Genomic DNA, 24,048 nt, shown 5'->3' with positions numbered 1-24,048 from the left:
CTCGCGAGGCTTCTCTGAGGAGCGAGGACCAGGCAGTCACAGCTAGTTTCCACTGCCTCCACGCTCCGGCCTACGCCAGCCCCTCTCCCCAGTCATCTGCTCCGGGCTGGCTCCGCCCCAGAACTGCGCAAGCTCCCCGCCTACATCTGCTTCCTAACCAATGGGCGCTCGAGATTTGGGCCCACACCCCCGTCACGCCCCGCCCCAGACTCGCGCTCCGCGTGTCGTCACGGCCCGGCCCCCGCCACGTGACGGCCGCGCGCCGGGCTCTAGCTCCCCGCCGGGCTCGCGCCTCAGAGGCCGGTGAGGCGCCGGCGGCCACGCCGCGGAGGGCGCGGGCCTAGCAGAGCCGGGCGTTGGGGCCCGCGTGCGCATGGAGGCGTTGCCGACAGGCCCCTGAGGGCAGCGGGGAGACACGACCCGGCGACCTCGCGCATCCCTCGAGCCGCCACGCGCTCTCGCCACCGGGCGGCGACGGGCCGCGGAGCCGGCGCGGCCATGGCGACGGGCGGCCAGCAGAAGGAGAACACGCTGCTTCACCTCTTCGCCGGCGGGTGAGTTTCCGGGCCCAGCCGCGCGCCCAGCCGCCTACGGTCCCCTCGGCCTTCGCCCCGGGCGCGGTCCCAGCCTCCCGCGGCGGTTACCGGCCCTCCGCGGGCTACGGCGCCGGCGCCCGGGAGGAGGAAGTCCCGGCGTCGGGGGCTGGTGGGCAGGGCCAAGGGAGGGGGTCGGGCCTTCCTCACCCCCCCCGGCCTGACCGCAGCCCCCAGGGCGGCTGTGCACCGCCGCCGGTCCTCCCCGTGGCGTCCCCAGCTTCTTCCCATTCTGAAGTCAGTGGCCGGTGAGTGTTACTCGGCGGCGGTCCTGCCTGGACGCTGTGGCGCGGTCCCCCTCCCCCGCCCCCTTCTCCCGGGGCCTTTCCCGAAGCGCAGCGCCTCAGAGCCCCGGGCAGGATCGCTGATGCTCGGGTGTGCCCGAGGTTCCTCAGGGCAGTGCGGGAGGTCGTCCAGACGGGCAAAACGGTCTGCGGACGTTGGACGCCAGCAAGGCCTGGATGGTGCTGGGGAACGATGATGCTGGCGGCCACACGCGGGATGGCTAAGCCTGGGACCCAGACTACTATGAGGTCTGAAAGGTGTGTTGAGACACTTCTCGCCGGCTGGTGGGCGCTTCCAACGCCGGAGACCGCAGAATTGTAAAGTGTTCCTTGTTTTGAAAGCTGCATTAGGTCTATGATCAGGCACCTTTTTTCCAGCGGAGACAATGCATTTTTAGGAGGTTGAGTTCTGCAGTTAAGAAGGGAGGTGATTTTTTACCTCCCTGCCCCTCACCACCTCCCCCCTCCCCCCCCCCGCGAGAAGGTAAAATATTTTTGAGTATTAGTAATTTTCTTTTTTCCTTTATCACAGACGGTGGCTTGGGGTCCTTTCGGAGACTTCCAGATGTTTGGAGTCTTAATTTGAGGACCTCATGGGCCTGGCACAGCAATTTTTGAGTGTAGGATATTTTGCATAAAATAGTTTAACCTGGATGATCATCTTGGCTTGAGTAGTTTAGTTGCAGCCTGGATTCCTACCTGGATATGTTCCTTACAACAAACAATGGTTGAGAAACTTACCTTCGAAGATGACTGATGAAAGCGTCCCTGACCTTTTTTGTGCTTGTATTGTGGGCAGTCACCAGGTTACTTTAACCAAAAACTTTAGTAGGTCTTCATAGATAGGAAGAGTTTCTCATTCATCTCTTCCCTGTCATTCCCTTGCAACCCTTACCTCCATGTCTCCATTGAGACTTCCTTTGTTTGTTGTTGTTGTTGTTGTTGTTGTTGTTGTTGTTGTTGTTTTGAGATGGAGTTTCGCTCTTGTTGCCCAGACTGGAGCGCAATGGTGCGATCTCGGCTCATCGCAACCTCCGCCTCCCAGGTTCAAGCAATTCTCCTGCCTCAGCCTCCCGAGTAGCTGGGATTATAGGCATGCACCATCACGCCCAGCTAATTTTGTATTTTTAGTAGAGACGGGGGTTTCTTCGTGTTGAGGCTGGTGTCGAACCCCTGACCTGAGGTGATCCGCCTGCCTCGCCTCCCCTCCCAAAGTGCTAGGATTACAGGCGTGAGCCACCGCTCCCGGCCCTTTGTTTTGCTTTGTTTGAAAGGGAGTCTTCCTTTGTCGCGCAGGCTGGAGTGCAGTGGTGCGATCTCTGGGCTCGCTGCAACCTCCGCCTCCTGGGTTCAAGGGATTCTTCAGCCTCAGCGTCCCGAGTAGCTGAGATTACAGGCCCCCACCACCACGTGCGGCTATTTTTTTTTTTTTTTTTTTTGAGACAGAGTCTCACTCTGTCTCCCAGGCTGGAATGCAGTGGCGCCATCTCGGCTCACTGCAAGCTCCGCCTCCCGGGTTCACGCCATTCTCTTGCCTCAGTCCTCCAGAGTAGCTGGGACTACAGTCGCCCGCTAACTTTTTGTATTTTTAGTAGAGACGGGGTTTCACCGTGTTAGCCAGGATGGTCTCGATCTCCTGACCTGGTGATCCGTCCGCCTCGGCCTCCCAAAGTGCTGGGATTACAGGCGTGAGCCACCACGCCAGGCTGAGACTTCCTTTCAGAGTAACACAAGGGGGAAGCTTTCTTAAATTAAGCCACTCTATATAAATTTGTCTTTCTTGGGAATTTTAAACAAGTTGGCCATTTTTTTTTTTGTCTCACACGTTTTTTAAGCCAAGAAGGATCATTAAAAAAAAAAAAGTTTCTGCTCAGTGATTTTGACTTACTGTTTTTAGTGAGGTGGTTTTTGTTTTGTTGTGTGTGTGTGTGGTTTTTTTTTTTTTTTTTTTTTTTGAGACGGAGCCTCTGTCACCCAGGCTAGAGTGCAGTGGCGCAATCTCGGCTCACTGCAAGTTCCGCCTCCCGGGTTCACGTCATTCTCCTGCCTCAGCCTCCCGAGTAGTTGGGACTACAGGCGCCCATCACCACGCCTGGCTAATTTTTTGTATTTTTAGTAGAGACGGGGTTTCACAGTGTTAGCCAGGATGGTCTCAATCTTCTGACCTCGTGATCCGCCTGCCTTGGCCTCCCAAAGTGCTGGGATTACAGGCGTGAGCCACCGCTCCCGGCCAGTGAGGTGGTCTTTTAAATTTTTTCTTTGTATTCCAAACCAGGAGAGTTGCATGCTGGAGCAACCTCTGTTGAGGCGCACTGTGAAATGGATGGCCCTGTCTTGTTGAATCTCCCTCTGTACCCTTCACTGTGCCCTCTGGCTGCCAGATTCTCCTACTAGGGCACTAGCCTTTTACCTTGTGATGGAGTAAATCTGCAGTGGCTGGCAGAGTTATCCTGCTTGATTAAGATGTAGGTAGTTTATTAGGGTGTCACCTGAAGCCATTGTATTTAACAAGTTTCCCTTCCTGTATTGGCAGCAGTTTGAGATTCAAGAAAGAAAAGACAGCTTCCAAAAGGATGTTTTCAGAGTAACTAATTGGATTTTGATCCACTCTCACTAGCCTAAAAAATTTTACTTCACTTTCTGTTAGGGAAGAACATGTAAGGAGCTGAGTGTAAAATGGCTGTATTGTATGGTTAAAATGAGTCCACGCAGAGGTCCCACCTACTCTGGTGGAATATGTGCTGCTTTGCTCCAAGTAACTAGTTGCCACGCCGCTGTTGTTAAGCTGGCGTCTTTCCAGAAAACAAGATGCACTTCCTTTGAAAAGAAGTCAGAGCCCCTACTTTAAAAATCTGTCACATTTCTCTTATTTTTTGAATAGCCATTGGAAACTAACAGCAAATAAATTTAATACTGTTGCTAATTAATGATACTGAACAAGCTTTTTTTTTTTTTTTTTTTTTTTTTGGAGACGGAGTCTTGCTCTGTTGCCCAGGCTGGAGTGCAGTGGCCGGATCTCAGCTCACTGCAAGCTCCGCCTCCCGGGTTTACGCCATTCTCCTGCCTCAGCCTCCCGAGTAAGCTGGGACTACAGGCGCCCACCACCTCGCCCAGCTAGTTTTTTGTATTTTTTAGTAGAGACGGGGTTTCACCATGTTAGCCAGGATGGTCTCGATCTCCTGACCTTGTGATCCGCCCGTCTTGGCCTCCCAAAGTGCTGGGATTACTTTTTTTTTTTTTTTTTTTTTGAGACAGAGCCTCACTCTGTCTCCCAGCCTGGAGCGCAGTGGTGCAATCTCTGCTCACTGCAATCTCCGCCTCCTGGGTTGAAGCGATTCGATTCGCATGCCTCAGCCTCCCATGTAGCTGGGATTACAGGCGTGTGCCACCACGCCCAGCTAATTTTTGTATTTTTAGTAGAAATGGGGTTTTGCCATGTTGGCTAGGCTGGTCTCAATCTCCTGACCTAAGGTGATCCACCCACCTTGGCCTCCCAAAGTGCTGGGATTATACAGGTGTGAGCCACCACGCTCTGCCTGAAAAACTGTTTTATTTTTATTTATTTATTTTTGATAGGGAGTTTCACTCTTGTTGCCCAGGCTGGAGTGCAGTGGTGTGATCTCAGATCACTGCAACCTCCGCCTTCCAGGTTCAAGCAATTCTCCTGCCTCAGCCTCCTGAATAGCTGGGATTACATGTGTGCGCCACCACGCCTGGCTAATTTTTTAGTTTTTTTTAGTAGAGACGAAGTTTCACCATGTTACCCAGGCTGGTCTCCTACTCCTGACCTCAGATTATCTACCTGCCTTGGGCCTTACTTCCCTAAGTGCTGAGATTACAGGCATGAGCCACCACACCCGGTTGGTTAAGTAATTTCTTTCTAATCTCCTATCATTGCTAATTTTTTTTGCCATTATAAATACTTAGACATCCTTATGTCTACATATGTGCTTTATTTCCTTTGAATAAACCAGTACAAGTACAATTGCTGAGTCAAAGGTTTTTAAGGTTTTTGGTACCTACACAGCACATTCATAAACTGTCTTTCAGGGTGAGTTCTGCATGAGCTTACCTTATTTATTTGATGTTTACTGCTTTTAGGGTTTCTGCTGTCTTCTGCTTTCTTCCCTCTTAACCTCAAATCTGGGTGATATTGTTAAAAAAAAGAAAAAAAAAGAGAAGTACTCAAGCACATTTTATTGTACAAAACCTGTCTCTTTTTTTTTTTTTTTTTTTGGGTGGATTCTCTCTCTGTCACCCAGGCTGGAGTGCAGTGGCACATTCTTGGCTCACTGCAGCCTCCACCTTCTGGATTCAAGTGATTCTCCTGCCTTAGCCTCCCTAGTAGCTGGGATTAAAGGCACATGCCACCATGCCTGGCTAGTTTTTGCATTTTTAGTAGAGACACGTTTTTTTTTTTTTTGTTTTTTTTTTTTTTTTGTTTTTTTTTTTTTTTTTTTTGAGGCGGAGTCTCCCTCTGTCGCCCGGACTGGAGTGCAGTGGCCAGATCTCAGCTCACTGCAAGCTCCGCCTCCCGGGTTTACGCCATTCTCCTGCCTCAGCCTCCCGAGTAGCTGGGACTACAGGCGCCTGCCACCTCGCCCGGCTAGTTTTTGTATTTTTAGTAGAGACGGGGTTTCACCGTGTTAGCCAGGATGGTCTCGATCTCCGGACCTCGTGATCCGCCCGTCTCGGCCTCCCAAAGTGCTGGGATTACAGGCTTGAGCCACCGCGCCTGGCCGAGACACAGTTTTACCATGTTGGCCAGGCTGGTCTCAAACTCCTGTCCTCAGGTGATCCGCCCACCTTAGCCTCCCAAAGTGTTGGGATTACAGGTGTGAGCCACTGGACCCAGCCCTGTCATTCCTTTTCTATTGTTTAAACCACCTCGTCAAGAAGAACACTGAAGTGCTCTGAGGTGGCCCTTCTGTGTGTAGGCTTGATTTGCTGAAGACGAAAATCGTATAAATTTTCCCCATCAAATAGCATGGGGGGTTCTGGTTCCGTTAGTGTTAGTGACGTCCTTCATATGCTGGGCAGGCACTTCACATAGCACAGTGCCCATTTAGATATACCCAGTACCTGAAATAGTTGGGCTAAGCTGTCCTTAGATTTAGAGGTTGATCCTGGATTAGTTGCTTTGGGTCTTATTTTTATGGCATGCTTTTTTGTTTCGTCATCCTAGCCTTTAAAATGTATTTTAATGGGAGTATGGTATCTCTTTAAGATCTTAAACTAGGCCAGGCGCGGTGGCTCACGCCTGTAATCCCAGCACTGTTGGAGGCCGAGGCAGGTGGATCACCTGAGGTCAGGAGTTCGAGACCAGCCTGGCCAACATGGCAAAACCTCATCTCTACTGAAAATACAAAAATTAGCTGGGCTTGGTGGCACGTGCCTGTAATCCCAGCTACTTTGGAGGCTGAGGTAGGAGAATCGCTTGAACCTGGGAGGCAGAGGTTGCAGTAAGTCGAGATCGCTCCACTGCACTCCAGCCTGGGGGACAGAGAGAGAGAGACTCCATCTCAGAAGGAAAAAGAAAAAAAAAAAAAAGAAAAAAAAATTAAACTATAATAAGACGCAGATATTTTCAAAATTCAGTTTTCCCACCTAGTATGGGCAGCTGTTGCCAGGTGTACTCAGGTACTTTTCCCTACAAATTAAATCTTAATCGGCTGGTGGTTACTTTTTTGTTTTTCTTCTTTTTTTTGAAGAAGTGTTTCCCTCTGTGACCCAGGCTGGAGTGCAGTGGTGCCATCTCGGCTCACTGCAACCTCCACCTCCTGGGTTCAAGCAATTCTCGTGCCTCAGCCTCCCAAATAGCTGGAATTACAGGCACACACCACCATGCCCTGCTATTTTTTGTATTTTTAGTAGAGACTGGGTTTCACCATGTTGGCCAGGCTGGTCTTGAACTCCTGACCTCAGGTGACCTACCCACCTCAGCCTCCCAAAGTGCTGGAATTACAGGCGTGAGCCACCGAGCCCAGCCAATGTCAGGTTTCAAGTAAAACTTTGCAAAAATTTAGTGTATACAGAAAAGCACCTAATATTTTTCAAATAGCACGATAGAGGTAGCAGGTGAAATGGTGGTTACCAAACCTCCAAAGATTAGGATTGCAGGATGTCTGGCAGTATCATTTGTTGGCAGAATGTGGATAAGCTGTGAGCCTGGAAAGCAGTTTACCATCAGCGGGGTAGTGATTATTATCAGAAAAAGCATACAGACCTTGGTTTTAGTTCCTGATATGCATGTATGCATAGGGAACAGAGGCTCTTGTTGAAGACAGTTGGTTTTTACAAATTTTCCTTGATAGTTTAAACTCAGAGTTAAAAAGCACAATTCTGTGTGCATAATTTAAAATTTTATGACTTCTGATCACATAAAGATACTTTTTTAAAAATCCCAGTATGTATTATAGTAGTAATGTAGTTTTACTCTGCTGTCAACTGGAGGTGAGGTGCCTAAGCCACAAGGGGAAAAATTAAACTAGGGCGGCATGGGTGTAAAAGGATTGGAAGGTTAACTATATCTTCATGTAATAAATATAAGCCTTCAATTTTGGAAAGGAATAATGAGAGAAGATAGAGGAATGGGGAGGGGAGTGTTTTTTTTTTTTTTTGAGACGGAGTTTTGCTCTTGTTGCCCAGGCTGGAGTGCAGTGGTGTGATCTCGGCTCACAACAACCTCTGCCTCCCAGGTTCAGGCGATTCACGGGGAGCCTATTTTTATCTTTTAAGAAAATGAATACATAGACCAGGTGTGGTGGCTCATACCTGTGATTCCAGCACTTTATTTTTATTTATTTATTTTTTTTGAGATGGAGTCTCACTCTGTCGCTCAGGCTGGAGTGCAGTGGTGAGATCTTGGCTCACTGCAACCTCCGCCCTCCGAGTTCAAGCGATTCTCCTGCCTCAGCCTCCTGAGTAGCTGGGAGTACAGGTGCCTGCCACTGTGCCTGGTTAATTTTTTTTTTGTATTTTTGGTAGAGACGGGGTTTCACCATCTTGACCTCCTGATCTCGTGATCCACCCCTCTCGGCCTCCCAAAGTGCTGGGATTATAGGCGTGAGCCACCGTGCCCAGCCCCACAGAGAATTTTCTCTGCACTTTGGCATCAGTGACTGACTAGAACACTGTTACCTTAGGAGCAAAATTAAATTAATGTCCAGGATGTTTACTCAGAACTGTTAAGACAAGCATGAGTCCCAACTGGCCTTTGGAAGATTATTTGTATTAGTAAAACTCTTTAACTGCTTTCTTGAAAAGTTTAGGTATACATTTTTTTTTGGACTAGGCTCATTTAGGGGGCATTCAGTTGCAAGTAATAGAAGATTCAACTTCAAACTGGCTTGATTATGGGTACAAAAACCTGAATTCTAGAAGGAGCGCAGGCTTAAGGTGAGGGCTTAGCTGAGCAGTGCGTCAGTGTCACCGGGAGGGGCCCACCCATGCCTGCTTGGCCTCCGGTAACCTGCTTCATTGTAAGGCTGGCCCTGCGTAGCCACAGAAGGGCTTCCAGTAGCAGCTCCTTGTATTTCTCCCACCATTGAGCACATCTTCAGTGTAATTCTGGACCCACTAGGACATGTACTCCTTGCTCTAAATCAGTCATTACTCCCAGGGAAATTATGCTGAGTACTTGGGCTGAAATCATATGCCTGTCCCTAAACAGATTACAAGGTTATGATATGGACGGGCTTCAGTGAGTCAGGCCAAAACTAGACATGAGTTCAATCCTGTCCACACTGTGGCTTAAGAAATTGGAGATCTTGGCCAGGTGCAGTGGCTCATGCCTGTAATCCCAGCACTTTGGGAGGCCAAGGTGGGCAGATCACCTGAGTCAGGAGTTTTGAGACCGGCCTGGCCAACATGGTGAAACCCCATCTCTATTAAAAATACAAAAATTGGGCCGGGCGCTGTAGCTCACGCCTGTAATACCAGCACTTTGGGAGGCCGAGGCGGGCAGATCACGAGGTCAGGAAATCAAGACCATCCTGGGTAACACAGTGAAACCCCGTCTCTACTAAAAATACAAAAAATTAGCCAGGCGTGGTGGCGGGCGCCTGTAGTCCCAACTACTCCGGAGGCTGAGGCGGGAGAATGGCGGGAACCCGGGAGGCGGTGCTTGCAGTTAGCCGAGATCCGGACACCGCACTCCAGCCTGGGCGACAGAGGGAGACTCCGTCTCAAAAAAAAAAAAAAAAAAAAAAAATTAGCAAAGCATTGTGGCGCATATCTGTAATCCCAGCTACTCAGGAGGCTGAGGCAGGAGAATTGCTTGAACCCAGGAGGCAGAGGTTGCAGTGAGCTGAGATTGTGCCACCCTGGGCAACAAGAACGAAACTCCGTCTCAAAAAAAAAAAAAAAAAAAAGAAATGAGGGATCTTGCTAAGACAAAGGAAGAGGGGGATGGATGCTGGGGAGGCAACCAGCAGTGCCACCAATCCATTATATGGTCTTCAAATAGTACCCATTTTATTGGTCTAGAGCAGGGTTTCTCAACTTTGGTTGGATGATTGATTGTCTGTGAGGGATGGGCTGTCTTGTATATTGTAGGATGTTTAGCAGCGTCCCAGGCCTCTACCCACTAGATACGAGTAACCCCCTCTCCCCCATTTCAAAACCCAAAATGTCTTCAGACATTTTGTTACTGGGGTGGGGACAAAATTGCCCCAATTGAGAACTACTGGTTTAGAATAGTGGCCTTCAAAGTTGTTTTTTTTTTTTAAGTTTTTGTGGGTTTCTTGTTTATTTTGTTTTGGGGCTTTGGGTGTTTTTTTTTTTTTTTTTTTTTTCTCCCTTCCTGTCACTCAGGCTGGAGTGCAGGCGTATGATCATTGCTCACTGCAGCCTTGACCTGCCAGGCTCAAGCGATCCTCTCACCTCAGCCTCCGGAGTAGCTAGGTAGCTGAGACTAGAGTAGCTGGGACTACAGGTGCACGCCACCATGCCTGGCTAATTTCTGTAGTTTTTATAGAGGTGAGTTTTCATTACGTTGCCCAAGCTGGTCTCGGAACTCCTGAGCTCAAGCAATCTGCCTGCCTTGACCGCCCAAAGTGCTGGGATTACAGGTGTGAGTCACTGTGCCCAGCCATGGCCTTCAAACTTTAATCATACACTGCTATGATTAAAATGTTTATGCATATCTTATGTATAATTATATTACCCTATTACTTTGATACATATTATAAGACCTATACACAAAATAGAAATTAAATGGGCTGGGCGCGGTGGCTTATGCCTATAAACCCAGTACTTTGGGAGGCCCAGGCGGGCGCATCGCCTGAGGTCAGGAGTTCAAGACCAGCCTGGCCAACATGGTGAAACCCTGTCTCTACTAAAAATACAAAAATTATCCAGGTATGGTTGGCGCACACTTATAATCCCAGATATTCATGAGGCCGAGGCATGAGAATCGCTTGAACCTGGGAGGCAGAGGTTGCAGTGAACTGAGATCACACCACCGTACTCTAGCCTGGGTGACAGAGTGAGACTCTGTCTCAAAAACAAAAAACAAACAAAATAGAAATTAAATGGTGGAGGTTATAAACAAAGTGTCATTTCTTTCTGTATGCCAGTAGGTCATGGTGCACATCTCTTAAGAGTATATAACCCAGTTTGGAGATTCCTTGTCTAAAATACTGCTTCCCAGTCAGATCAGTTAATTTTCCAACTATGTGAGGCTAATGCTGTGTCAGCATGTAACTGGCGGTTGAATATGACTTTTCCTGCTGTCTGAGCACTGGCTACTGGAGCCCTCAGATGAACTGAGGATCCTAGTCTAAGACTTAGGTGGAAGAACCTGCCCTGCTGCCATTGACCAGACTGTTTATGAGAGAAGAATGGTTGTGGGTGTCAACACTGTGGCCTGTGGGCAGACAGGATTTTCCTGTTGTCCCCAACTCTATCCCCAGCCCCTAGTAGGTCTGGGCTACAGACTGAGAGAGCTGGTAAGACAGGGAGACTGGTAGCTTGCTCTGTGGCCAGATGCCTCCTACAAGTGAGAGGCTGGTGCATCAGCCCAAGCCAACAGGATGAGAAGGGACTGGGTGGTGTGCTTGGGAAGGACACTCAGTGACTCCCACTTTGAGCCAATCTTGTTAACTTCTAGAGGTCCCATTGCCTTGATGTCAAGGAACATGGGGACCAAAGGAAGGGAAGACACCTAGTTCTGCCCGCAGGCTCCCCAGGGCAAGTAAGGCAGAAAAGAGATGGGTGGATGAACTGCTGGTGGGATCAATGAGAGTTCCCAGTGTTGAGACTCATAGTAGGTTGAACGCCATCTGCAATGAAATAACATTCACCAAGGCTTCCAGTACATCACAAACCTTTTTTTTTTTTTTTTTTTTTTTTTGATACGGAGTCTTGCTCTGGAGTGCAGTTGTGCAATCTCGGCTCACTGCAACCTCGGCCTCCCAGGTTCAAGCGATTCTCCTGCCTCAGCCTCCTGAGTACCTGGGATTACAGGAACCTGCCACCATGCCCAGCTAATTTTTGTATTTTTAGTAGACACAGGGTTTCACCATGTTGGTCAGGCTGGTCTCTCAAACTCCTTACTGCAAGTAAGGCCTACCTTGGCCTTCCGGAGTGCTGGGATTACAGGTGTGAGCCACCATGCCCGACTTATTTTTTTTTTAATATATATATATATATATATATATATATATATATATATTTTTTTTTTTTTTTTTTTTTTTTTTTTTTTTGAGATGCGGTCTCACCCAGGCTTAAGTGCAGTAGTGTCATCTCAGCTCACTGCAGCCTTGACCTCCCTGGGTTCAGGTGATTCTCCTAAGTAGCTGGGACTACAGGTGCACACCACCACACCTGACTAATTTGTTGTTGTTTTTGTAGAGATGAACTCCAGCCTGGGTAACAGAACAAGACCCTCTCTCTTTAAAAAAAAAAAAAAAAAAAAAAAAAGTGAGTGTGGCCTGCCACCATGAAAGAGGTCATTGATTCACTGTTACTAGGGCATTTGCTTTTTTGGACAAACACACCATCCTTTGATTAGTGACATAGACTTGGATGACAGTTGGCCAAAGTAATGAGTGCAGTTTCCTTAGGGACAAAGCAAAGGTGGTTGACCTGTATGGTATTTGAACTTACTGGCTTTCTGATGAAAAGATTTACCCAGAAGCTCTTTTTTTTCCAATGATTTGGAGTTACGTTATTGAACACAAATAGATTTCAGATATTTCTTTATTTTACTATGTTGCTGGTAAGTTTTTCAGTATCTTTAAATGTTATACTTTTTAGGCATGAGGTTATTATGACAGGTAAGAATATTTTGTATGAATAGACATGGTTTAGAAAGTTTTTACGTCTAGCCGGGCGCGGTAGCTCACGTCTGTAATCCCAGCTGTCAGGGAGGCAGAGGCGGGAGGATAGCTTGAGCCCAGGAGTTCAAGACCTGCCTGGGTAATATAGCGAGACCCTGTTCTCCACAAAAAGGAAAAAAAAAAAAAAAAAAAAAAAAAGTTTTTACGTCTAACATTTTTATTTTTATTATTTATTTATTTATTTGTTGAGACTGAGTCTTGGCTTTGTCACCCAGGCTGGAGTGCAGTGGTACGATCTCAGCTCACTGCAACCTCTGCCTCCTGGTCTTAAGCCATCCTCCCACCTCAGCCTCCCGAGTAGCTGGGACTACAGGTGCACATCACCAAACCCAGCTAATTTTTTAATGTGTATTCTTGTTAGAGACAGGGTTTCGACCTGTTGTCCAAGCTGGTCTCCAACTCCTGAGCTCAAGTGCTCCACCCTCCTCGGCCTCCTAAAGTGCTAGGATTACAGGCTTGAGCCACCGCGCCTGGCCAGCCTATTTTCTTTAGATATATTTTAGTACTTAGAGCAAATTACACAGACTAGTATTAAGCTAGGCCCACAACTTGATTAAAAATAAAAATAGGCCAGGCGCGTGGCTCACACCTGTAATCCAGCACTTTGGGAGGCCAAGGCGGGTAGATCACTTGAAGTCAGGAGTTCAAGACCAGCCTGGCCAACATGGTGAAATCCCGTCTCTACTAAAAAATACAGCTGAGACCTATAGTCCCAACTACTCAGGAGGCTGAGGCATGACAATTGCTTGAACCCAGGAGGCGGAGGTTGCAGTGAGTTGAGATCGCACCACTGCACTCCCAGCCTGGGTGACAGAGTGAAACTGTCCCCCCAAAATAAATAGGTAAATAAATAAAATAATCCCTCATGGGGATTTTACTTCATTCATTACTTTCAGAGTCTGTGTTAGGTACTAGGTTAGTTTCTAGATTTCCAACATTTGCCTCTCGTGGAATAGGGAAACTGCATAAACATTCCATACGTCCAGGCCTGTTTTTCCTTCCTGTTGTTACCTTTCCCAGGCGGAGATGCTGGTGCTCTACCATTTTTATTGACCCACCTATTTTATGCCAGGTGCCTGGTATACTCTACTTGCAAGAATGTATGAACTGCTTTTCTCCAAGGAGCTCCCAGTCGAGTGAGAAATACTTTTTTTCAAATACTTAGAAACCTTGGAAGACATTTTCCTTGAAATCTCAATTGAATAATTCCTTTGCTTAGTAAATACTGTTTAGGAACTTGTTGAGCCCTGATGCCAGGGATGGAAAGATAAGTAAGGCCCTAGGTCTGGATCTTGAGGAACTCATCAGATTATAGAGCGATGTTTTCCAGAGTGAGGCCTGTGTCACTGGTAGGCATGGGTGAGGATGTGTCTATGGCCCTTGACATTGTTATTTACAACTAGCCCATCAAACATGTTATTTCACTGGTAGTATTGTTTAAGAGATGATGGACTTAAGTATTTTAGGATAAATAAGTGAGTTGTCTTGAAGAAAAATATTTAATAGTAATTCAGGTAATATCCCGATATGAATATGTTATAAGGGTAATACTCAAATGACTGGCTTAGGGGAACCCTGATCCAGAGAGACAGTGTGCGAGGTGAAAACACAGGATTGATTGATTAGTTGTGAATGAGGGAAACACAAGGACTTCATTGTTGAAAGTGATTAATCAAATTTTTATTTTTTGTTTAAGACAGCCTTGCTCTGTCACCCAGGCTGGAGTGCAGTGACACAATCTTGGCTCACTGCAACCTCCGCCTCCCACATTCAAGCTATTCTCCTGCCTCAGCCTCTCCGGTAGCTGGAATTACAGGCATTATAGGCAGGCGCCACCAGACCCGGCTAATTTTTGTATTTTTTTTAGTAGAGATTGGGTTTCACCATGTTGGCCAGGCTGGTCTTGAACTCCTGGCCTCAAGTATCCACCTGCCTCAGCCTCCCAGGTTGGTAGTATTACAGGTGTGAGCCACAGTGCTTGGCCAAAAGTAATTAATCAAATTCTAAGAAGGGTCTGTATTGGGGTAAATATTGATTTTCAAAATAGTATATTCACCTGAATGAACTATTTTGTTTGAATGTGCAAAAATACTTTTCTAGAGTATTCATTGCAGCATGGTAGTGAAATTGGAAATTACATGAATGTCCAACAGTAGGAAATTGGTTAAAATCTTATCAATCGATAAGGTAGAGATAGTATGAAGCCATTGCAAATGATGAAGCAGATGCATAATTTGCCGTAAAAGGGCACTCAGAATACCTAGATACTGGGAAGGGGTTAGGTGAAAATGGCAAGAATGGAAAGCCCCAATGGATGTGCTAACGTGGGAATAGCAGTTATCCTTTTAGCTCTGGGATTTCAACTTTTTTTTTTTTTTTTTTTTTTTGAGATGGAGTCTTGTTCTGTTGCCCAGGCTGAAGTGCAATGGAGAGATCTCCACTCACTGCAACCTCTGCCTCGGCCTCCTGACTCCTGAGTAGCTGGGATTACAGGCATACACCACCATGCCCAGTAATTTTTATATTTTTAGTAGACATGGGGTTTCACCATGTTGGCCTGGCTGGTCTCGAACTCCTGACCTCAGGTGATCCACCCGCCTCGGCCTCCCAGAGTGCTGGGATTACAGGCGTAAGCCACTGCAGCTGGCCAATTTCAACTAATTTTATTAACCTCTGTTGTGTTCTAGCTTTTTTTTTTTTTTTTTTGAGACAGAGTCTCGCTCTGTCACCCAGGCTAGAGCGCAGTGGAGCGATCTTGGCTCACTGCAAGCTCTGCCTCCTGGGTTCACGCCATTCTCCTGCCTCAGCCTCCTGAGTAGCTGGGACTACAGGCACCTGCCACCGTGCCTGGCTAATTTTTTTTTTTTTTTTTTTTTTTTTTTTTTTTGTATTTTTAGTAGAGATGGGGTTTCACTGTGTTAGCCAGGATGGTCTCCATCTCCTGCCCTCATGATCCGCCCACCTTAGCCTCCCAAAGTGCTGGGATTACAGGCATGAGCCACTGTGCCCAGCATGTTCTAGTTTTAAAGAGAGAAAAGCTAAACTTCGCATTCCATTGTGTAGAGAATAGTATAGCTTCTCTGATCTGCTTTGATCCCTTCTTACAGGTGTGGAGGCACAGTTGGTGCTATTTTCACTTGTCCACTAGAAGTCATTAAGACGCGGTTGCAGTCTTCGAGATTAGCTCTCCGGACAGTCTACTATCCTCAGGTTCATCTGGGGACCATTAGTGGAGCTGGAATGGTGAGACCAACATCTGTGACACCTGGACTCTTTCAGGTTCTGAAGTAAGTTCAGTCTCCATTCAGTCTTCTCTGTTCCTGCCACCTGCACACCCTGTACCACCACTGTCAACCCAGAATGTTCATCAGGCTTATCAAATGTGATGTTCTGTTTGCATGACCTTGGTCCTAACTTAAGAATTAGGTTTCTTTACCAATACCTTTGAGCTGTGACCTTGCTCCCCTGGCAGCGGGGGTCCCAGTGTACATGTGACCATCATCCAGGGCAGTTAGAGTAAACCTAGCAAAGCAAACCAAAAATCCACGTGTAAATTGTTGCATCACATTGTCGCTCTTGCTCAAAGCTCTTGAGGGAAATGAAGATAAGAGGTGGTAGAGTAAAATTTTAAATTGCACAACAGAAGAGTTGTGAATATTTTATTTTATTTATTTAGTTTATTTATTTTTTTTGAGACAGAAGAATCTCGCTCTATTTCCCAAGCTGGAATGCAATGGTGCGATCTTGGCTCACTGCAGGTGATCCGCCCGCCTTGGCCTCCTGAAATGCTGGGAATACAGGCATGAGCCACCGCGCTCAGCCACAAATATTTTTAAAAGAAACAAAAATTTTTTTTTGTTTTTAAAAGACGGAGTTTCGCTCTTATTGCCCAGACTGGAGTGCAATGTCGGGATCTTGGCTTACCACAACCTCTGCCTCCTGGGTTCAAGCGATTCTCCCGCATCAGCCTCTCGAGTAACTGGGATTACAGACATGCGCCACCATGCCTGGCTAATTTTGTATTTTTTGTAGAGATGGGGTTTCTCCATGTTGGTCAGGCTGGTCTCAAACTCCCAACTTCAGGTGATCCGCCCGCCTCAGCCTCCCAAAGTGCTGGGATTACAGGCGTGAGCCACCGTGCCCAGCTGTGAATATTTTTAAAAGAAACAAAAAAAATTTTTTTTTCTTTTTTTTGAGACGGAGTTTTGCTCTTGTTGCCCAGACTAGAGTGCAATGGCACGATCTTGGCTTACCACAACCTCCACCTCCCGGGTTCAAGCGATTCTGCTGCCTCAGCCTCCCGAGTGGCTGGGACTACAGGCACCCGCCACCAAGCCTGGCTATTTATTTTGTATTTTTAGTAGAGACGGGGTTTCACTGTGTTTGCCAGGATGGTCTGGATCTCCTGACCTCATGATCCGCCTGCCTCGGCCTCCCAATTTTTTTGCTTTTTATTGGGAAATATTTTTAAATGTATAGAAAAGTTATATTTAATAAAATGGGTTTTAAAGTTTGTTTTATACCTGAGCTACCTGCCAATTTTATTATTTTTACTGTAGTTAAAAATAATTCATTTGCTTATAAAGTAGCTAAATATTCTTAAGTCAAATTTGGCTTATCAGTCTGTGCTTAAGGTAAAATCAAATTCAGAAGAGAACTGATTGAGTGTCTTGATTTTTAGCTCAGGACCTTGTACTTTGAGATCCTCTATAAATAATAGTTGAATTTAACTGAGCATGATATTCAAATCTTTGAAACTGATTCTTGGGCAAGAGTGTTCAAGAAAGACATTCATCAAGAAAGCTATCAGTGTAGAAATTTATTTGGGAAATGTTAGAAAAAGAATAAAATGGAGATGCTCTGTTTTAAAAACCACACATTTTGTATTTTTAGTAGAGATGGGGTTTCACTCTGTTAGCCAGGATGGTCTCGATCTCCTGACCTTGTGACCCGCCCGCCTCGGCCTCCCAAAGTGCTGGGATTACAGGCGTGAGCCACCGCACTCGGCCAGTACATCTAAGCTTACTGAGCAAAACTGAATAGCAAGACCAGATGTCAAGGACAAGTGAGTGCATCAGAAGCCCAGTGAGGGAACAGGGGAGATTGGTGTCCAAGACTCCAGGAGAATTGGGGTTTTTGTTTGGTTTCTTTTTTGAGACAGATTGTCACTCTGTCACCCAAGCTGGAGTGCAGTGGTACGATCTTGGCTCACTGAGACCTCTGCCTCTTGGGTTCAAGCGATTCTGCCTCAGCTTCCCGAGTAGCTGAGATCACAGGTGTGCATCACGATACCTGGCTAATTTTTGTATTTTTGGTAGAGACAGGGTTTTACCATGTTGGCCAGGCTGGCCTTGAACTCCTGACCTCAGGAGATCTGCCTGCCTTGGCCTCCCAAAGTACTGGGATTACGGGCATGAGCCCCTGTGCCTGGGTGAGAATCAGGTTTTTAAATTAAATGCTAAGAAGAGGAGTGGAGACACTGAGCAGGAAGGTTGGGGGTGGGTACAGGAGGGACAGAAGCACAGAGATGTGGAGGGACACTTTGCTCTCAGGACAGATCTGAGTCCATGGCCCCCAACAAGACAGGACTGTGAGAACAACCCTCCTGCTTTGCCTTTTCACATGCTTAGGCAGTGCCAGTATCCTGGTGACACCTTCTAAGGAACATGCAGTGCTTTGGACATAAGGAAACTGAGACAGGTAATGTTACTTCAGTAACATTCAGAATGAACTTCCTCTTGCCAAATAACTCATGACTAGTGAATTTGGATTTACTGTAACTGGGGAACTGTTACCCAAAAGTGTGGGTGTCAGCAGGGCCAAGCATGGAAGGTAAATGGGAATGTTTCTCCATTTTAGGTTTTACAGGATATGTGGGTTGAGTGTCACTTATCCGAAATGCTTGGGACCAGAAGCAATGTGGATTTCAGAGTTTGGAATATTTGCATTTCTTTCACCATCATGTTGTCACTCAAAAAGTTTCTGATTTTAGAACATTTTGGATTCTTATGGCTTTCTAATCTCCAGTAAATCCACCCCCCCATAAGAGATTCTGTGTGTGTGTGTGTGTCTGTGTGTGTGTGTCTGTGTGTATCTGTTCCCTCCCCTCAATTAGGGCAATTGTTTAGTAAAATTTAAATCAAAGGAAAAAAAGCCACTCCGTGTTTTAATACAGGAACAACTTCCACACCACACAGAAGACAAACTATTTTCATTACGGGCCCACTGGCTTCATTGGTTAACACAGCCACAGCTACACAATAATGAGCCACCACTTATATATGAATACTTTAATTTTTTTTTTTTTTTTTTTTTTTTTTTTTTGGAGACAGAGTTTCACTCTTGTTGCCCAGGCTGGAGTGCAATGGCGTGATCTTAGCACAACCTCTGCCTCCCAGGTTCAAGCGATTCTCCTTCCTCAGCCTCCCAAGTAGCTGGGATTACAGGCATGTGCTACCACGCCTGGCTAATTTTGTATTTTTATTGGAGACAGGGTTTCTCCATGTTGGTCGGGCTGGTTTCAAACTGCCAACCTCAGGTGATCTGCCCGCCTTGTAGCTGGGATTACAGGCATGTGCTACCACACCCGGCTAATTTTGTATTTTTATTAGAGATGGGGTTTCTCCATGTTGGTCAGGCTGGGCTCGAACTCCTGACCTCAGGTGATCCGCCTGCCTCGGCCTCCCAAAGTGCTGGGATTACAGGCGTGAGCCACAGCACCCAGCATGAATACTTTTAAAATCAGTTTATTTTATTGATATCAAAATGCAAACAATGGCGTTATTAAGTAAAATTTTAGTTATAATGTTTTGTTAGGAAGGTGTTTGTAAAGTGGCATTTTTCACCCAAGAGCTGTTGTATTTAAGCTTTATTTCCTCAACTTTATTTATTTATTTATTTATTTATTTATTTTTTTTGAGACGGAGTCTCGCTCTGTCTCCCAGGCTGGATTGCAGTGGCCGGATCTCAGCTCACTACAAGCTCCGCCTCCCGGGTTTCCGCCATTCTCCTGCCTCAGCCTCCCGAGCAGCTGGGACCACAGGCGCCCGCCACCTCGCCCGGCTAGTTTTTTGTATTTTTTAGTAGAGACGGGGTTTCACCGTGTTAGCCCGGATGGTCTCGATCTCCTGACCTCGTGATCCACCTGTCTCGGCCTCCCAAAGTGCTGTGATTACAGGCTTGAGCTACCGCGCCCGGCCGATTTCCTCAACTTTATTTCATATTTTAAGAATTCGGGGCCGGGCACGGTGGCTCATACCTGTATTCCTGGCACTTTGAGGGGCCAATGCAAACGGATTGCTTGAGCCAGGAGTTTTGAGACCAGCCTGGGCAATGTGGCAAAATCCCATCTCTACAAAAAATGCAAAAAATTAGCTGGGCATATCGGCATGCACCTATAGTCCCAGCTACTCAGGAGGCTGAGCTTAGGAGTTGAGTATAACTGAGCATGATATTCAGATCTCTGAAACTGATTCTTGGGCAAGAGTGTGTTCAAGACAGACATTTATCAAGAAAGCTACTTATCAGTGTAGAAATGAATTTGGGAGTTGGGCGTGGTGGCTCACACCCGTAATCCCAGCACTTTGGGAGGCCGAGGCGGGCGGATCACGAGGTCAGGAGATCAAGACCATCCTGGCTAACACGGTGTAACCCCGTCTGCACTAAAAATACAAAAAATTAGCCAGGCGTGGTGGCGGGCGCCTGTAGTCCAGCTACTCGGAGGCTGAGGCAGGAGAATGGCGTGAACCTGGGAGGCGGAGCTTGCAGTGAGCCGAGATCGCACCCACTGCACTCCAGCCTGGGCGACAGAGCAAGACTCCGTCTCAAAAAAAGAAAAAAATATATATTTGGGAAGTGTTAGAAAAAGACGTAATAAAATGTAGGTGCTCTGTTGCAAAAACCACACATTTAGCACTTTTAGGCACAATTTACATAAGACAGGATGTCCCTGAGCCCAGGAGATCAAGGCTGCAGTGAGCTGTGATTGTGCCACTGTATTCCAGCCTGGGCAATGGAATAAGACTGTGTGTCAAAAAAAAAAAAAAAAAAAAAGGAAGATTCTCTCACACAACTATTAATAACCTTCAACTAAAGGACTACTTCAGAAAAATTGTGGGTACGTAGTAGGTGTATACATTTATGAAGAAAACTCCTTTTAGGTAGTAGTATTTCATTGATTTTTCACAACCTTAACAGATTAGTACTCAGGTGTGATATTACCTCTATTTTAGAGAAGAGAATATGCGGGTTAAGAGTTAAGTGACATGCCCAAAGTCATGTTCAAAGTATATCCATCTTGTTTCTAAGAAAGACTTGAAGCCGCTAAAGTAAAGTAAGAAACGAACAAACACCAGACACAAGGCTGAGCCTCTGCTGCTTCTCTGCGAAGGCAGCAGCAGTTCCCAGCTCAGAGACTCCTCGGACTGCACCCTCCTACCTCCGTGGCTATTGCTTCTGTTTCCTTTGCTGTCTTGCATGCAGCCTTACAACCTCTGGCTGTTGGAGGGTCCAGTGCCCAGACCCTGGCCTTCTCTAGCTACTGCCACTCCCTCTGTGGGCGCACTTAGTTTCATGGCTGTAAATACCATCTGTAAACTGGCAGCATTTCTGCTCTGAGCCTCACACGCTCCATCCGGCTGCCTCTTTGACAGCTTGGATGTTTATTAGCCATCCAAGAGTAACATGAGCAAAACAGAACTCCATAAAACCTGCTGCTCCCAGAGTTAGAGGCAGCTTCATCTTTCCAGCTACACAGATCTCAAGCCTCATAGTTATCCTTGGATCTTATTTCTCAACCTTGCAGCAAAATCCTATCAAGTCTGTCTTCAAAATAAATACAGAATCTGACCCCTTTTCACTACTTCCTCCCCCACTGTCCTGATGAAAGCCACCGTATCTCACCTATATTGGTGTATTCGCTTCCTGACTGCTCTGTTTTGAAAGCTTGCTGTCCTCTACCCTCAGTCTGTTCTCAGCAGAGCACCCAGAGAACCCTCTGCTCAGATCCTCTGTTCAGAGTTGCTGTCTCCCTCTGGGTAAGAGCTACAGCTATCCCTGCAGCCTACTGGGCTCTAAACGATTGTCACCCTTCCCATTACTTCTGATTTTTCATTTCCTATTTTCCCCTTTGCCTCTCCAGCCTCCTTTTTGTTCCTTTAAAAGGCCAGGAACATTTCCCACCGCAGGGTGTTTGCAGTAGACATTGTCTGCATGGCTGACTTCCACTGTCATCGCCTTGCAGGAAGACCCTAAAGTGACCATGCTGTTTAAAAGCAAACTCTCCCCAACACCCCAGCCTACCTTCCTGCTTTATTTTTATCCATCATACTCACGTCCATCAACATACAGTGTAATTTACTTATTTCTATTCTTTTCTCCTCCTTCACCACCCCCTCCAATGGGACTTCTTTGGAGGTAGTGACTTTGGTTTGTTTTGATTACTGAAATCGTCCCCAAGCATCGAGAACATTGCCTGGCACATAGCAAGCATTCCATACAAATTGAACACATGAGTTTTGGCATGTCAGGAAGATATTGCATATCAAGGGCTTAACACCCTCCCTCCATGTAAATAATAAAAGCTTCTGTCATTATAATAGCTACTATCTGCTTTTAAACACAAGGTTGTTTTTGTTTTTTTTTCACCTTCAAGTCTTTTATCTCTTAATAGAGGCCAAAAAAAGGGGAATATCATATTATGTAATTCTCATGTGAAGAAAGCGTACTTACTCTTCGGGGGAAATGTGTATCTTTTCCTGTTAATAAGTTCTAAAAGCAGAGTGTGTAACTCAGGACTTACATAAAAACAATATACCAACGTAGGAAGCTTTAGAGTGGCTTAAGAGAGGGTGGCTCCTTTACAGGCTGCTACCATGTGGGTTGAAGCCACGATCCTCTCTCACCTGGGTTATTGTACAGCTTTCTGTTTCTTTTTTTTTTTTTTGAGACGGAGTCTGGCTCTGTCTCCCAGGCTGGAGTGCAGTGGCCGGATCTCAGGTCACTGCAAGCTCCGCCTCCCGGGTTTACGCCATTCTCCTGCCTCAGCCTCTGGAGTAGCTGGGACTACAGGCGCCCGCCACCTCGCCCGGCTAATTTTTATTTTTTATTTTTTAGTAGAGTCGGGGTTTCACCGAGTTAGCCAGGATGGTCTCAATCTCCTGAGTTAGCCAGGATGGTCTCGATCTCCTGACCTCATGATCCGCCCGTCTTGGCCTCCCAAAGTGCTGGGATTATAGGCTTGAGCCACCACGCCCAGCCTGGCTTTCTGTTTCTTCATTAACCATCCCTAAGCTAACAGCACAATGGTTTACAGAGAGGGTCTTTATCTAGTAAGTGATCAAACAAGAACAAGGGTACAGGCCTTGGTCTTATCTACAAAGCCCATGTTAGTTTCCTGTTGACATTTTTGGAAGACTGTGTGTTTATCAAAAACCCATACAAGGCTGGGCGCAATGGCTCACTCTTGTAATCCCAGCAGTTTGGGAGGCCAAGGCAGGTGGATCACCTGAGGTCAGGAGTTAGAGACCAACCTGGCCAACATGGTGAAACCTCGTCTCTACTAAAAATACAAAAATACATGGCGGCACATGCCTGTAATCCCCAGCTACTTGGGAGGCTGAGGCAGGAGAACCTGGGAGGTGGAGGTTGCAGTGAGCCAAGATCACGCCACTGTACCCCAGCCTGGTCAACAGAGCGAGACTCCATATCAAAAAAAAAAAAAAAAGAAAAAAAACCCACACAAATAACATGGTCATTTGTTTAAAAGTTGTCTGCTTATGGCCAGGCGCAGTGGCTCACGCCTGTAATCCCAGCACTTTGGGAGGCCGAGGCGGGTGGATCATGAAGTCAGGAGATGGAGACTATCCTGGCTAACACGGTGAAACCCCGTCTCTACTAAAAACACAAAAAATTAGCCAGGCATGGTGGTGGGCGCCTGTAGTCCCAGCTACTTGGGAGGCTGAGGCAGGAGAATGGCGTGAACTCAGGGGGCGGAGCTTGCAGTGAGCCGAGATCGCACCACTGCACTCCAGCCTGGGTGACAGAACAAGACTCCGTCTCAAAAAAAAAAAAAAAGTTGTCTGCTTATTAATGGTCTTACTCATTTGGGGAATACTACTTTAAAAGACTTGTCAGGGAACGGAATTTATAGGAAGTTTATTTTTCAAAATTCAAAGAAAAAATATTCTCTATTGAAGAACCTATCTTTTTTTTTTAAAATAGTTACTTAAAAAGCAAAAAGGCAATATGTTAACAGATTCAGGCTTCTGCTATTAAATTTGCCAGAGTAATAAATAGTATATGTATTTCAGGTATCTGCTTTTTAAAAAAATAAAAATCTTCTGGCTTAATATTTTCCAGCAGAGTTCTTACTATTTAAACTGCTGAGATACACTCTTTTTGTTTTTTCTTTCTTTTCTTTTTTTTTGAGACAGAATCTTGCTCTGTCGCCCAGGCTGGAGTGCAGTGGCCCAATCTCGGCTCACTCACTGCAAGGTCCACCTGCCGGGTTCAAGCGAGTCTCCTGCCTCAGCCTCCCGAGTAGCTGGGACTACAGGTGCCCCCCCCGCCCCCCACCCACGACACCCGGCTAATTTGTTTTTGTATTTTTACTAGAGACGGGGTTTCACCATATTAGCTAGGATGGCCTCCATCTCCTGGCCTCGTGATCCGCCCACCTCGGCCTCCCAAAGTGCTGGGGTTACAGGCGTGAGCGCCGCGCTCGGCCCTCTTTGTTCTTTCAAGTGCCTTTGTCATCTGAAAAGTAATGTGTTAGTGATCTCCTATCTATCTTTTAAGAACTGCAGTGTTCAGATGAGACATTTCTCTTGG

General features: G+C 46.6%; 1 protein-coding gene across 2 annotated transcripts in view; it reads left to right on the top strand.

The window, feature by feature from the left end:
• The first annotated feature begins 267 nt into the window (after positions 1-267).
• SLC25A33 (solute carrier family 25 member 33) overlaps positions 268-24,048 on the top strand; it is a 44,690-nt gene continuing 20,909 nt past the window's right edge. The window contains exons 1-2 of one of the 2 annotated variants that reach the window (XM_010364182.2): positions 268-554; positions 15,327-15,506. In XM_010364182.2, the coding sequence (XP_010362484.1) occupies positions 499-554; positions 15,327-15,506 (236 nt within the window). In that variant the 5' untranslated portion in view covers positions 268-498. Of the gene's footprint in view, positions 555-896; positions 1,136-15,326; positions 15,507-24,048 lie in introns of those variants that run through there. The other variant, XM_030913220.1, reaches the window with a different exon arrangement.

Source organism: Rhinopithecus roxellana, chromosome 12 (assembly GCF_007565055.1).
Source record: "Rhinopithecus roxellana isolate Shanxi Qingling chromosome 12, ASM756505v1, whole genome shotgun sequence".
Lineage (NCBI taxonomy): Eukaryota > Metazoa > Chordata > Mammalia > Primates > Cercopithecidae > Rhinopithecus > Rhinopithecus roxellana.
The sequence above is the reverse complement of the archived record's forward strand: the minus strand, read 5'-3'. Positions and strand labels throughout refer to the sequence as shown.